The sequence below is a fragment of the Oreochromis aureus genome, linkage group 20, assembly GCF_013358895.1.
Source record: "Oreochromis aureus strain Israel breed Guangdong linkage group 20, ZZ_aureus, whole genome shotgun sequence".
Classification (NCBI taxonomy): domain Eukaryota; kingdom Metazoa; phylum Chordata; class Actinopteri; order Cichliformes; family Cichlidae; genus Oreochromis; species Oreochromis aureus.
The window spans coordinates 5506963-5522338 of NC_052961.1; the positions used below are offsets into that span (position 1 = coordinate 5506963).

General features: G+C 39.9%; 1 protein-coding gene across 1 annotated transcript in view; it reads right to left on the reverse strand.

Annotated features, from left to right (window-relative positions):
• Positions 1-15035, reverse strand: part of LOC120435243 — a 40252-nt gene extending 25217 nt beyond the window's left edge. Inside the window, exons 1-3 of the mRNA XM_039604400.1 lie at positions 15015-15035; positions 14132-14253; positions 8423-8770 (exon numbers count right to left, since the gene is read on the reverse strand). Coding sequence (XP_039460334.1) covers positions 8423-8770; positions 14132-14249 — 466 coding nt within the window. The 5' untranslated portion in view covers positions 14250-14253; positions 15015-15035. The remainder of the gene's footprint in view (positions 1-8422; positions 8771-14131; positions 14254-15014) is intronic.
• Between the last annotated feature and the right edge of the window lie 341 nt (positions 15036-15376).

Here is a 15376-nt window from a genome sequence, read left to right on the forward strand (position 1 = left end):
CTTGTTTTTATTAAGGTATGTACACGTATGTACATGTACACTATTTTTATTAATAGAGGTTTCACTACTGAGGTTAAAAATGATATATAAGTCACTTAGATCACTTCTAAATGTTAATGTTTGGTTTATTTCAGTGTTTTATTTGTTCCTGAGTAAACCGGTTTGGCTGTGATTAAAGGTAAGCTTCATAACATGTTACTCACAGTTAAATTAGGAGGGGACGGCGGTAAAACTCCGGACCTGTGATATCATCACGCACGCTGGTACAAATCACGAGTCCGTGCTCGCGTGCATTTGAGAATTGAGAGACGGCCCACGAGTCCGTGCTCTCGCGTTCTCGGCGGTGCGTACTCACCGAGCACGCGAGTACGTACTCGCGTACTTGGGCATTGATAAACGGCCACAGACACTAAATACAAGAGGTGAACGGAGCGAAGAGGAAACAGCTGGGAGACACAGCTGAAGCTGATTACACTGACGAGACAGGGAGAGCACAAAGCTGAACACACTGACATAGGACGCAGACCTACAAAATAAAACAGGAAGCACACGACAGACAGAGACACAGACGCAGACTCATAAGCAGGCATAAAGACATCATGGACAGACAGAGAAGACTAAGCACAGGCAACCTAAACTAAACACGAGGGCAAGATAACGAAACCCAAACCAAAAATAATCATCATCATCATCATCACCAGATAGCTTAAAGAAACAGAATACAATCACAATCAAAACAGCATCACCCGAGAATAAGAACTAATCCATAATGCAGAGATAAACCAAAACCTAAGGAACTCAAAATGCTGGGTCGAACCGACCCAGGACCGTGACATTCTGTCTTTATGCTGTCAGCTGTTTCTTCTTCTCTCATTCTCTCCCCCTCTCTCTCCTGTTGCTACTTCAATCATGAAACTGATCAATTATCAGCTGATCGGCCTTTCTCTCTTGTTTGTTTATTGCCCACTTTGCGTCAGAAAGAGGAAACCAGCGGAGGTCGCGCTAAACAACAGCAGCATGTTTAAGCTTGATCAGCTGTTGTTACACTGATCTTGTAATGACCGTAAACAGGGAGCTAAAATTAATAAAAAAATGGATGGATATAAATAAATTATCATTAAATATAAGTAAAACTAAAGCAATGTTTTTTGGTAATTTAAAATATAATATAGAATTACCAATCATCATTGAAGGTGTACCAATTGATAATGTGAGTGAAAACAAATTTTTGGGAGTCGTAATTGATAACAAAATTTCATGGAAACCCACGTCAGACACATAAAAACCAAAATTTCCAGAAGCCTCATGAGTTTTGAACAAAGTGAAACCATACCTTGATAAAGATGCACTTCGTACTCTGTACTGTACCCTGGTTCTTCCATATTTCACATATTGTGTGGAAGTGTGGGGAAACACATATAAAAATACAACTAATCCATTAGTTACAGTACAGAAACGAGCACTGCGTATTATTCACAAGGCTGGTTATCTAGATCATACTCACAAACTCTTTCTTCAGGCAAAGTTACTTAAATTCCAGGATCTGGTTAATTACAATACAACCATAATCTTATACAAAGCTTTTAATAAGCTTCTACCTGCAAATTTACAAACTATATTTGAAATTCGAGAAAGAGGTTATAATGTGAGAGGCTTGGAAAATTCAAATTACCCAGAATTCGAACAACCCGTAAAGGTTTTTGTGTGTCTGTATGTGGTGTGAAAATCTGGAACAGTCTGAGTTTACAACTGAAACAATGCAAAAATATTCATAGATTTAAATTCCTCTACAAGCAGTTGGTCTGGTCACAGTATACTCAATAATGGTGTTAGTGTGCTCTGTAATGTCTGTTCTCTTACCATTGCTGGTATAGATTCAAAAAAAAAAAAAAAAAAAAAAAAAAAAAGGTGTGCGTGTATGTATGTATATATATGTCCATGTGTGTGTAGATATATATGTATGTATGTATATGTATGATGCTTTGCAACGATGGGCGTAGCTGTGGGAAGCTTATTGTTTTTTTGTTGATGAGTGAGTATGGGGTGGGATTTAATAAGTTTTCTTCGTCCCACTCCTTTTCAGGTAATTTTGTTTGTTTTTTTTTGTTTTGTGCACTTTATGTTCAACATATGTATTTTGTTGTGCCTGAAATGAACAAATAAATGAATGAATGAATGAATGAATTTATTTAATATTAATTTCTCGTATCAGCTGATGTTTGCTGGAGCCACAGCTGTAAAAGCTGCTGGTCATGATATCGGTTTGGATATGTGGTGAGAGGGAAACATGCAGATGAAACCAGGAGATGTCCTTACTGAATCATCAGAGCTGAACAGGTGATGGAGAAACAGGTTTACCTTTTAGGTGACATGAATGAGTTGAAGGGAAGTTATGAACTGTTTCTGAGAGACAAATAACACCAGGATCCTTTTCTACGTAGCTGACAGCTGGTAACTGTGCAGGGGCTGGTCTAGCAAAGTTATGCCAGGGGGCCAGGTAGAGCATTAACAGGGAAAGGGGGGGACAAAGAAATACTTTTCTTTATTATTCTCATTTAAAATGTCTCGCTTTTCTGAATCTTACAACCAGTTTTTATCTGATGTAAAATGTATAGAAATCGTACATATATACCAACAAGACTGTACATCACTGTCACAACAGCGTTTGTTTTCATTCAAAGGCTTTATGGCTTTTCCTATAATACCTGCTTGGCCGGTGTCCTGCAGGTATTATATTAAATAATAATTCCCACTAATGGGTAAATACTCATGGCCACAGGTTCATGAGTATTTACCCATTAGTGGGAACAGGTACGAGTGCAAATGATTATAAGACAGAAATAAAAACCAGGGACTTTTATCAAACTGAATAACAAATAAAACAAAAATCAAGATTGCCCACGTTCCCCAGAGTCCCTTTAAAAGCATTTGTTTTAGTTTGCAACTTTAACTTCCAGGTTTTCCTGAGTTTAACAGAATCAGTTTGGTTGGACGAGGAGATGATTTGTCAGCATAAAAAAGTCTTGGCTTCTCTCTTTGAGTTTGTCTGTTCAGCTGTAACCAGTCGGGGTGAGTGATGCGATCCTCCTACAAGGCAGATAAATCCCCGCAGTCTGAGTGTGTGTGCAGGTCTGGATCCTGGAGATCACGCTGGAAGGATCCATCTAGTGGAATCACTGGACTCTCTTCATGGAGCTCATGGCTCAGTAAAACAGCTGACAGAGACACGGAGCATCGTTAATCACATGAAACCGGAACTTGTGCGATTTTAGCGGCTTCTACCGAACATTCATCTGACTGTTAGGGGCCAGCTGATAAACTTCAACAGCTCCGACTCAAGGACAACTTTGATGGAGCTAAACTTCAGCAGACGAGACAGTTTCTGTCTCTAATCACGAACGTGTCAAGTTACTTGGAACAACACGACAAAGAACTTCCTCTAAATTTCCAAAATAAAGGCTCCTGAAGGATTTAGCAGGAAGTGCAGCAAATAACAGTTTCATTTTAGATTACCAATATGTATATCAAAACGGAATTAAGAATAACTAAGTATTTAACCCAGCCTGTTTCCTGCATGGTTACAAGCTTTGTTCGTTATAATATAATGGCTGTAAGTCCTGCAGGTTCTTGAGATCAATCTGAAGAATTTTCCACTTCTGCTCTGTAAAAAAAGAGAAAATAATTTCTAAAGCAGAATTATGCTGGATTTTTGGGACTTTTATTAAAAAAAATTGCTTGATGAAACAAATATATGTAGGAAACTCACAAACAGACAAAAAGTCAGTTATTAAGTACTTTTGAAATTAAAATCTTAAACTGACACACAGCAAAAGAACACCCAGGGGATGAAAGCATACAAACACACAGAAAAACAATATTTTTCTTTAAATAAAAAGTTTTACTGGTTCAAGATATTAATTTACAAAACAGATTTTATTACAAGTGAATTTTAAGCTTTCACATACACAGACAAAGTAAAAGGACAAAATTGAAACAACTACAAACAATCGTGAGCACAGGCCTGTCATGTCAGCTGTCATCTGGTTGTAGAACTGAAGAAGCCTCTCGGATGAGACATGAACCATTATCACCAAACTTAAACAAGTCCAGCTGCTTTCTTTCTGAGCTCCTTAGATTATAATGACCTGCATGACTGAGAAGCTACACAGACGTGTGAATGGTTGTCTGTCTCTCTGTGTTATCCCTGCGACAGGCTGGTGACCTGTCCAGGCTGTGCTCTGCCTCACACTTTATGGCAGCCGAGAAAAAGGCTCCAGCCCTCTTGCGACCCTGATTTAGTTAAGTTGAAGGGAATGAATGGAGAAAATGTTTAAGACTTTTCTTTTAAATTGTGCATCATAACTTCAATCTGGTGTTCAGACCTTCATCCAGTCTCTGTTGAAACTCGAGCACTTGAGCACTGTAATGCTGTAAAGTTAAATATTAATAATTGTAGGTATTTCTAAAGTTTTTTTTACATTAGTCTTTTTATTGTGTTTGTTTCAGTCTGACTGATGACAACAGTAACAGGTGACACAGAAGTTTATCTGAGTTCCAGTGGTTTGATTAAAATACACACTAACATAAAATAGATGAAGTTTACCACCTGGAGCCTTTTTGCTGACTGCATTTAAGGATCTTGCTCCAGGAACAGCCTGTCAGTCATACCATCATGCCATCTGTTAAACTAAATTAAAAGTAGCTGTAATAAAAACAACTTTCAGTGTAACTGTTTGACAGCAAGTTATAAAGATGATCATAAACAGAAAAATATACTGTTGTATGGATTCTGTTCATCTGTTAGCCACCGAGGTTCCATCAGCAGCATCACTACTGATGTTTTTGGACAGATGAGGAGGTGAAGCATCTGTGGTGTGGTCGGCAGGGCTGGCATGGACCTGGGGATGAAGTACAAACATAAACTGCATTACCACAGGGGGCGCTGTTGGTGGCACGATAGTGGGAGAAATCCACTTCAGTGTAATCAGCTGCATTCATGTCATCTTCAGTCCTAAAGGAATCAAACTTCAGTCTCTTAAAATATGATGTAAATGAATAAAATGTATACAGATACACTCTGAGAGAAGATAAAATATGTGTACAAGAAATATTTATGTATGAAATCTTAAAAAACACTTGCCCTCAGCTTGTTATTAAATAAAGAGTGAACATAATAACTAAAATATCTGTTAAACAAATGCAAAAACATAATTATTAAAGAGCAGCATGTTTAAGAATTAATACTGGCAATCGTATAGAATATCTATCAATGATAACTGATAAATCACTTTAATGCACAAACTGTGATCTAAATCCTAGTTTCTGACCTCAGAGCTTAAAATCAGACCACAGTTTTACTTACTTTGTTGTGAGGAGAGGTGGAGAGGCTGTGGAGGTCTATTGTTTTCATCTCCATCTGGTTGGAGGCTTTTGGTGTAGCGTACACTGAAGACACTCCTGCAGGAGGTGAGCTGCTCTGTCTGTCCTCCTCTCTGATCTCTTCATATACATTGTTGCCCTGCAGAAAAACAAACCAGCTGACTGATACAATTCAAGCTGTGATGAAGCTCAGGTGTCTCCCAATTCCTAAAACTCACCTGTGTGATGTCAGCACGCTCAGATTCCACAGGAGGTCCTGAAACACATCAGAAGATAAACATCTGTCTTTAACCTGAGGAACTACATCTGAAGAACTGAAAGGATCAGACAAAGAGGACCAACCAGGGATTAAAGCTAAAGAAAATGGAGCATGCCTATCAATAATGATAACTTGCTTCAACCCATCTTTTTATTAGACTAATGAAAAACTGATGGTGTTGACAAAGAGGGAGGGGCAGACTGAACCTTAAGGTTACTTAATTCTAAATTTGGACTCAGCAGTCCATCTGAATCTGTCACATCTGTCTGTGCCTTAGACGTGCAGATGTTGTGTAAGTTCTTTGTTATTGTCTTTGTCATGAAAAAATCATGAGCCAAAGTTCAAATCTTTTTATTTTCCTTTCTCAAACTTTTAGTGGCAGGTAACCTTAATTCTTTACTTATTTTGAAAATGTAAGGACACTTGATAGTTGTCTTGGTTATCTGTAGTGTTTTGTAAAGAAGAGCAAAAACTATCAGTCTTCACAGCAGACAACTCTGAGCATGTTGAGCATGTTTAAACTGTAAATAAAATCAATGCAATGATTCACAAAAATAATTGAAAAATATAGAAAATAGAAAAAAATCACTTTTTAAAAATGAGACATTTTTATTTTAAAGTGTCATTAAACACAGTAGCTCATTTTGAATTTGATGTCAGAAAAATGCCTCAAAAAGTTGGTATGAGGGCAACAGAAGGCTTGGACAATAAGCAGTACTGAACACAAACAGCTGGAAGAATAACTCATTTATAACAGGTCAGTAACATGACTCAGTATAAAAAGATCATCTTAAAGAGGTGAAGTTTCAAAGAAGTAAAAGAGTCTTCTCTCAGCTAAAGATCAGTTTACATGGACTGAAGCAAAGTGGAAAACTGTTCTGTGCTGAGATGAACTGACAGCTGCAATTCTCTTGGATGTTGCATCTGCTGGACTAAAGAGAAGGACTATCCCGTTTATTGTCAGTTCTCAGGTCAAAAGCCTGCATCTCTGATGGTACGTGGGTGCATCAGTATCTGTGGAATTGGAAGCTTAAATACCTGAAAAGTGTTTAAGGTTTTAAAAGGTTTAATGGGATGAATCTTCTAAAAACTTAAAAACACCATCGTGTGTTTCCTGTAGCCTCACCTCTGGGTTTAGCAGTCCTCCTCCTCATGTAGAAAATCAACAGAGTTGCTAAAAAGACGGTGATGATAACGACCAGAATCAGACGCACATAAATCAGCACATCTGCAGGAGTTTAATAGAGAAGATTTCTGAAGTATAACATATATTTTTGGACAGAACACAGTTACTCAGACATTTTTGTGACAAACTGTTTCTCAAGCATGACAGAAAAACCAGAAGAAATGAGTTAAATTTCCTTCTGCATGAAATTATATAATGAAGTAGTTACTCAGAAGCATAGAAAGTATTTATAGTTTCACCAAGTTTTCTGTATTAAGTACCTGCTGTTGTACTTTCTGCTAAAACCTGAGCAGCTCCTCATTCTGCTTCAAACACTCAGTAACAACTACAGCTCCCACAATGCTTTACTCTGTCTGTGTCTGTTACACTGACAGTTGACTAATCACAGTCTATATCTGTCATCTAGCACAGATCTCATGTAGTGCTGCTCTGAGGAAGTCAGCCATGTTCTCTCTCAGCTGCTGACCTGCTGTGGTGGAAACTTATTTATTTAGCTGTTGTGCTTTTTACTGAACTAAACTCACTAAAATGATCAAACTGATCATTTTAGTGAGTTTCAAACTTCACAAAACATAATTAAAATTTGAGGTACATATCTGCATGAATTTTGATAAGACAGAAAAAAGTAAAATCCAAAAATATAATGTATTCTGAGATTTTTACTGCTTTCCCTTTATTTCTATTTTAATTCCAATACTTTTGTATGTTTACTTTGTTTTACAGTGTTTCTGTTTTACACAGCTCTTAATGTGTCATTCTTGTTTATGTCACGGTTCTGGGTCATCTTGACCCAGCTTTTTCAGTTTTTTAAATCTTGGTATATTTCTGTAGTATTGATTATTATTCTAGATTAAGTTCAGTGTCTGTCTGCGTACTTGTAAATTGTTTCCTGTTGTACTTTGAAGGTTCGTGTCTGGTGTCAGTGTGTTCAGTTTACGTTTCCTCTGTCTCGTCAGCTGTGATTTCTCCCAGGTGTGTTTCCCCCTGTCTCTCATCCCTTGATTACTGCCGTGTGTATATTAGCCCTGTGTTTCCTTTGTTCTCTGTTGCGTCGTTAATGTCTACTCACCCTCAGTCTATGCTCTGTGTTTCGGTCCCTGATTATCTGCCTGTTAGTTTATATTTTCCCAGTATAGTTAGTCCCCTGTCCAATCTGCAACCTGCAAATAAAGCTGTTTACTTTGAGTTCAACTTCGCCTCACTGAATCCTGCATTTTGGGTCCTTCCTCCCTGCCTGCCGGTACACAGCTATGACAGTTTAGTTCTCTGATAAAGACACTCAGACAGTAATGGATCTTCACCACATGTAAATCTGCACACATATAAAAATATATAACATACCTGAACTTCCAGATGAGGCTGATGAAGATGTGGAGCTTCCTGAAACCATCAGAGTCATAATAAGACCACTTGAAGCAGTTTATATATCTGCATGTGACTGACGTGGTTATGGGCTGTTTGACAGCAGAACTGATGAAACTTGATGTTTCAGATAAATATAACATCTGTAGGTGATTTGAAAGAAAAGTAGCTGCCTTTGAGACGGGAAACTTCTGTCACACCTTCAAAGACAAACACGACTGTTAGCAGAAACTCACCTTCTGTGACAATCAGCTCAAAATCATCCTTCCCATCTGGACTCCAGCCTTTGTCCAAAGAGCACCTGTACCATCCTGAGTCAGACTGTTTCAGCTGTGTGATGCTCACATACAGAGTAAATGGGGGAAAGCCTTTGTTTTCATATTTAATGCTGTATCTGCCGTTCTGAGCTGCATCATCAGATGTTTCAACAAGAATGTTTCCATTTTCACATTTTTCCTTACAGAACAGTTTCCTGCTTCGAGAGAAATAAAAGCTGCATTTAACTGTGATGTTTCCTCCTTCCTCTGCTCTGTGGGTCCAAGTTTGTGCTTTGACCAAACCAGTGTTTCCATCCTGAAGTGCTGCTGAAAGGATGAACAATCATTAGTTACAATCTTACTATAGATTAAATGTTACAGGTGATTATTAATTTGAACTGATCACAGAAGTTCAGTTAACTTCATTTTTCTGTTTGTATTTGAGTTTGTCACTGATCACTGTGCTGTTGCTCTTCAGCTCATTAAAAGATGAAATTGAAACACAGAGTGTTTTTAATCAGCTCTACTATTGTAAGTTTTGCTTTCAAAGAAGAGTAGAGGAAAAGGACTTGATTACAGGTTCAGCGTACAATAGCAAGCTACAAATGAAAATAAAATGGAGACAAATAAGACTTAGAAGAGAGAAAGTGACAGAAATAAGAAGAGAATTTACTCACTGAGGAAGATGAAGCAGACCAAAGTGTGTTTCATCTCAGAGCTCTGATGGTTTAATGCTGCTTCTCTTCTTCTTCACTTCAAACCAGGAACTTCTTACTTCTCTTAAGATGAGGTCACACCGACCCCCCTCCACACACACACACACACACACACACACACACACACACACACACACACACACACACACACACACACACCTGCTCTGTAACTAGTCGGGGTGAGTGATGTGATCTGTGAGGTGGAGCATTTTTATAAATCTTACTTTATGTGGATTTTTGTCATTTTGCCTGCAGCTTGATGAGCAGTGATGAAGCCTCAAAGAAGGCGTGCAGGCCACTCTTACCGTTGCTCATAGTTTGATTCTGCATGTACACATAGTTAGAGTTCACACATCTTTGAAGGTTATGAATCTTATGGTTTTGCCCATATCAGGAGTATAAACCTGCATACACATATTTGGCCACGCTAGTTTTTTTTGTCCAGACCAGAGTGCAGGGCGGTATAGAAATGGGGAAATGAAGTCTGGGTCAAGGTCGGATTGAGCACAGAGACGGGGACGTGTAACCAGGGTAAAAGTCATCATACAGAAATAGCAGAGGCAGGTTGTTAACCCAGATGTCACCTGTTGTTACCTGAGGGAAAGAGGTTTGCAAAGAGGTTGTGACCATCCTGTCCACCAACGAGGGAAGGCCAAGTCTAAACCACAGCTTCTCCCCAACAGTTTTGACCAATCAGATAGAAGCACAATTCCATATATAATCATGTGTAATGTTAAGTGAGGGTCATTTTCTTTCAGCTGTTGGCTACAGCTAACTGTTTGCGAACTGTAGCTTTTTGACTGAAGGAGAATCCACATACATGTTTTGTACATGGATTGTGTAAAACATGTACAAATCATGCTTGTGAGTCCTCAAAGTTACACACCAATCACTGTGGACTATCTTACTTTTCACTTGTGTATCATATCGTATACATTTGCAAACCTTTGCAACTTTCAATCCATATTCAGGCTACATCAGCTAACATGTCTGACACCATTTAGAGAACAAATTTGCAAAAAAAAGTAGACACTTTATAAGTCACAGTAATGCCCCCTTATTAACAGTCAATCGCAAAGATGTTGCCCGGCAGACTCCCCCGGCACACCATTGCCTGCCGGCAGAGACACTGCAGACATCCTGGAGTCAATTGCGAGGTTGTCCCAGGTGGAGATTTTACACCGGGAATTTAAATCTCTGAGATAATCCCTGGAATTCAGCCAGCAGCAGGTGGAAATGCCTGCTGCTCAAAACGCCACGCTACGGGACTCAGTCAAATCTCTTACTGAGAATGTGACCCAGGTAAACATAGAAAATAAAAAATATAAGATTGTTATCGATCTATCGAGCCTGTAGCATGAGAGATAATCTTGTGTTTTCACCGACGCCGAAGCAACGGTGAAAAGCTTAATTAAAACCCACCTGAAGCTGCCGGAGGACACTGTGAAGAACATCGCTTTTGAAAGAGTGCATGGTATCGGGGCCATGAGGTCAGGGACCGGGAGACCACATCCTATTGTGGCCAAATTTGAACGGACTTCAGCGTGAACGATCAGTTCCCAAAAGAGATCCTGGAACGACGCAAGGTCCTGTTCCCAGTCCGACGTAGCTTCATCCAGAAAGGCTCCTGTGCTGTCATTGCCATGGACCGGCTCTGCGTGGACAGACAGCTCTACCGCGACCCCGGCATCAGTCCGTGGTTGTATTGACTTCACACCAGATAAGAAGCAGCTACACCTACTTATCCACTCACATTCTCTTGCATTAACATCTGTTTAACCTATCAATATCAGTTTGCTAATTCAGTATGATGTCATAGCAGATATAACACCGTCAATGCCTTAATTGGAATGTTTTTTTTTCTTTTTTTGTCGCTCACCCTTCTCCTTGGTTCCTTTCCTTCTCTTTTCTTTCACTGCTTTGATCACCTGCTCCCCTACTCATCCACAAACAACACCCTCTATTTCTACACATTCGCACAGCATGATCACACACACACGCTCGGCAGCACATTTACAACAGCCTCACAGCGCACACAGATTTAGAATACACACACACTCATGCCACGCTTGCTCATATTAGTTAATATGCACACACATAGTCAGACTTATGGAGCATCTCGCCACACATTTTTCTTTTCTCTACTTACAAACAAGTGATGTGTTTCCATTTTTCTTTCACAAATGTGGGGATTAAATTGTGTTAAAATGTACAAAACAGTGATGTCATGTTTTGTGACGAGGACCCAGACACAGAGAGACTTGATGAATTTAAGAATCTTATGATCTAATAAAGAAATTTGCAGACTTGCACAGAGATGGTAAAATTATAATGACTGATAATGGAGACGAAGACAACAGACGAGCAGGACAGGGAGGAACAGGGGTTTAAATGCACCAAGGAGACAGTCAGAGAGAACTCGGGACAACTGGAGACATTTAAGGGACTGACAGAGACAGGAAAGAAGTCTCATGACGAGTAAAGTTTATCTTGCCTGGCTGGGCAGCTCTCTGGGTGCTCAGCACCCTCAAAGCTCTGATCCTAGAATAGCTCCTGCTTAACAAAAAGCTATGTATTGTAAGTATATATGGCCCAAATGTTGATGACCTCTCATTCTTCCATGGTTTTTTTAGTGCACTCTCTGAACACCTAGATTGCACACTTGTTCTTGGGGGCGACCTTAGCCTTGGACTAAAAGCACTGACTGACAGGAAGCACCATGTCCTCCTGTGTTTTAAATGCACTTCAGAACAGCATGCAGCAGCACTACATATGAGCAGGTGGAGGGAGGTATGGGGTCTTGACACATCCCTTTTCTCTTATAGCCATCAGGACGGAGGGGCTGGGAGGAGGAGTTGGCTGTCCGGTTGGGGTCTGGGATGCGGGGCCACCCTGCTACTGCGGAGCCAGGGGCGGTCTGCTTGTCTCCACCCCAGGGGAAAGGGTAACATCACCTGGGTCTAGGTGCAATTTCCTCCTCTGGGGGCGAGGGCACCTGGACCTGGGGTATAGAGTATGTTTGGGGAGTGTGAGTGTGTGTACAGTGTCCATTTCTGTTTGTCTCCACGTTGGGCGAGCACCGAGTATGCGTATATGTGTGCATGAGGGTGGGAATGCACGTTAGTATCTGTGTGTGCCTGTTTGTCTGTGTCTATACTTCAGGTTGGGTCTTAGACTGCACCTCTCTGGGAACATCTCAGGCCCTCCAAAGTATGGAGGCCTATCTCCCCTCACCACACTCCCTGCCGGTGGCTGATGCCCTGAGGCGTCAGTGTGTTGGTGATGCTTGGTGTCCTGGGGTGGGCGCTCAGGTATGTACCGGCTCACTCCCAGGGGCTGCTTGGCAGGGCCTGGGTCAGTCTTCGGTCCACTCTGGCGCAACTGGCTGCCGGCAGAGCCCGCAGGCACGTCACTGCAGCCACCTCTGGCTTTTGCTCCGTGGCTGCTTGGTGAAACCTCGTCTGGGGCTCTCCTCTGATGGTCCTCCTTGGGTTCTCGCACTCTGGGGGCCTCTGTGTGCTGCACACCAACATTCAATATTTAATATTTACTGTTCTTTAGACTTAGCTAGATTATTGCGATGGTCTTGTGCTTATTATGTTGCTCCCTTTTTTGCTGGTTTTCTCTTTTTTTCTCTCCATAGTTGATCCAGGTGATTTTTTTTTTCTAAATGGCCTTTTTCACTGTCCCTCTTCCACTGTTTTTCTTCCCATCCCTCTCTTTCTTTCTTTCTTTCTTTCTTTCTTTCTTTCTTTCTTTCTTTCTTTCTTTCTTTCTTTCTTTCTTTCTTTCTTTCTTTCTTTCTTTCTTTCTCCCTTTTCTATCCCCCATTCATGTCTGTCCCGTCTGTAACAACTGAAAATAAAATGAAATAAATAAATAATAATAATTAAGGTGGATCAAATGGACCAATACGGCAAGGCTGTGATGATCCACTTGGTAAGTAAATCCATTGAACCAAATGGGACAGGCACAAAAATAAATAAATAAATAAATAATTGATTCAAGATATTGATTTACAAAACAGATTTTATTATAAGTGAATTTTAAGCTTTTATAGACACAAAGATTATAAAAGGACAAAATTGATAACAACTACAAACAATCATGAGCACAGGCCTGTCATGTCAGCTGTTATTCACATCATATTGACTTTACTGGATCAAATATATCTTATAGGACAACCCCATTAAGCAACAACACCCACTAGGGTTTAAATACCTGGGACTCTTCACCATCTGGTTGTAGAACTGAAGAAATCTCTCAGATGACAGATGAACCATTGTCACCAAACTTAAACAAGTCCAGCTGCTTTCTTTCTGAGCTCCTTAGATTATAATGACCTGGATGACTGAGAAGCTACACAGACGTGTGAATGGTTGTCTGTCTCTCTGTGTTATCCCTGCGACAGGCTGGTGACCTGTCCAGGTTGTGCTCTGCCTCTCGCCTTCATGGCAGTTAAGAAAAAGGCTCCAGCCCTCTTGTTAAGTGGAAGGGAATGGATGGATAAAATGTTTAAGACCTTTCTTTCAAATTGTGCATCATAACTTCAATCTGGTGTTCAGACCTTCATCCGGTCTCTGTTGAAACTCGAGCACTTGAGTACTGTAATGCTGTAAAGTTAAGTATTAATAATTTTAGGTATTTTTAAAGTTTTTTTACATTAGAATTTTTTTTTGTCTTTTTATTGTGTTTGTTTCAGTCTGACTGATGACAACAGTAACAGGTGACACAGAAGTTTATCTGAGTTCCAGTGGTTTGATTAAAAGACACACTAACATAAAATAGATGAAGTTTGCCACCTGGAGCCTTTTTGCTGACTGCATTTAAGGATCTTGCTCCACGAACAGCCTGTCAGTCATACCATCATGCCATCTGTTAAACTAAATTAAAAGTAGCTGTAATAAAAACAACTTTCAGTGTAACTGTTTGACAGCAAGTTGTAAAGATGATCATAAACAGAAAAATATACTGTTGTATGGATTCTGTTCATCTGTTAGCCACCGAGGTTCCATCAGCAGCATCACTACTGATGTTTTTGGACAGATGAGGAGGTGAAGCATCTGTGGTGTGGTCGGCAGGGCTGGCATGGACCTGGGGATGAAGTACAAACATAAATTGCATTACCACAGGGGGCGCTGTTGGTGGCACGATAGTGGGAGAAATCCACTTCAGTGTAATCAGCTGCATTCATGTCATCTTCAGTCCTAAAGGAATCAAACTTCAGTCTCTTAAAATATGATGTAAATGAATAAAATGTATACAGATACACTCTGAGAGAAGATAAAATATGTGTACAAGAAATATTTATGTATGAAATCTTAAAAATAACCAAACAGTTGCCCTCAGCCTTTTAATAAATTAAGAGTTAACATAATAACTAAAACATCTGTAAAAATAAATATCTGTAAATAAAAGCAAAATTTTTTTAAAAATCAATAGCATAGTGGTCTTTAATCAACGGTCATGAGAATCTGCATAATCATGATGAAGGAACTGACCTCCCAGCCCATTGTTCCTTCAGTGGGCTGGTTTCAGTCATTATGCAAATGTACTGTTTATAAGATTTGGGGAAACCTGCAGTCAGCTGAGACTGAAGAAGTCACTTGGATGAGTGATGAAACGTTTTTCCCACTGAAAACGCTACGTCCAGATGAACAGAATCAACTTTTGGAGATTTACTTACCTGGATGATTGAGAATGCATCAAGAAATCAATAGCAGCATTTTAAGCATTAATACTGGCAATGGCATAAAATATCTATCAAGGATAACTGATAAATTACTTTAATGCACAAACTGTGATCTAAATCCTAGTTTCTGACCTCAGAGCTTAAAATCAGACCACAGTTTTACTTTGTTCTGAGGAGAGGTGGAGAGGCTGTGGAGGTCTATTGTTTTCATCTCCATCTGGTTGGAGGCTTTTGGTGTAGCATCTGTTGAAAACACTCCTGCAGGAGGTGAGCTGCTCTGTCTGTCCTCTCTGATCTCTTCATATACGTTGTTGCCCTGCAGAAAAACAAACCAGCTGACTGATACATTTCAAGCTGTGATGAAGCTCAGGTGTCTCCCAGTTCCTAAAACTCACCTGTGTGATGTCAGCACACTCAGATTTTAAAGGACCTGAAAAACATGCAGATCAGAAGATAAACATCTGTCTTTAACGTGAGGAACTACATCTGAAGAACTGAAAGGATCAGACAAAGAGGACCAACGAG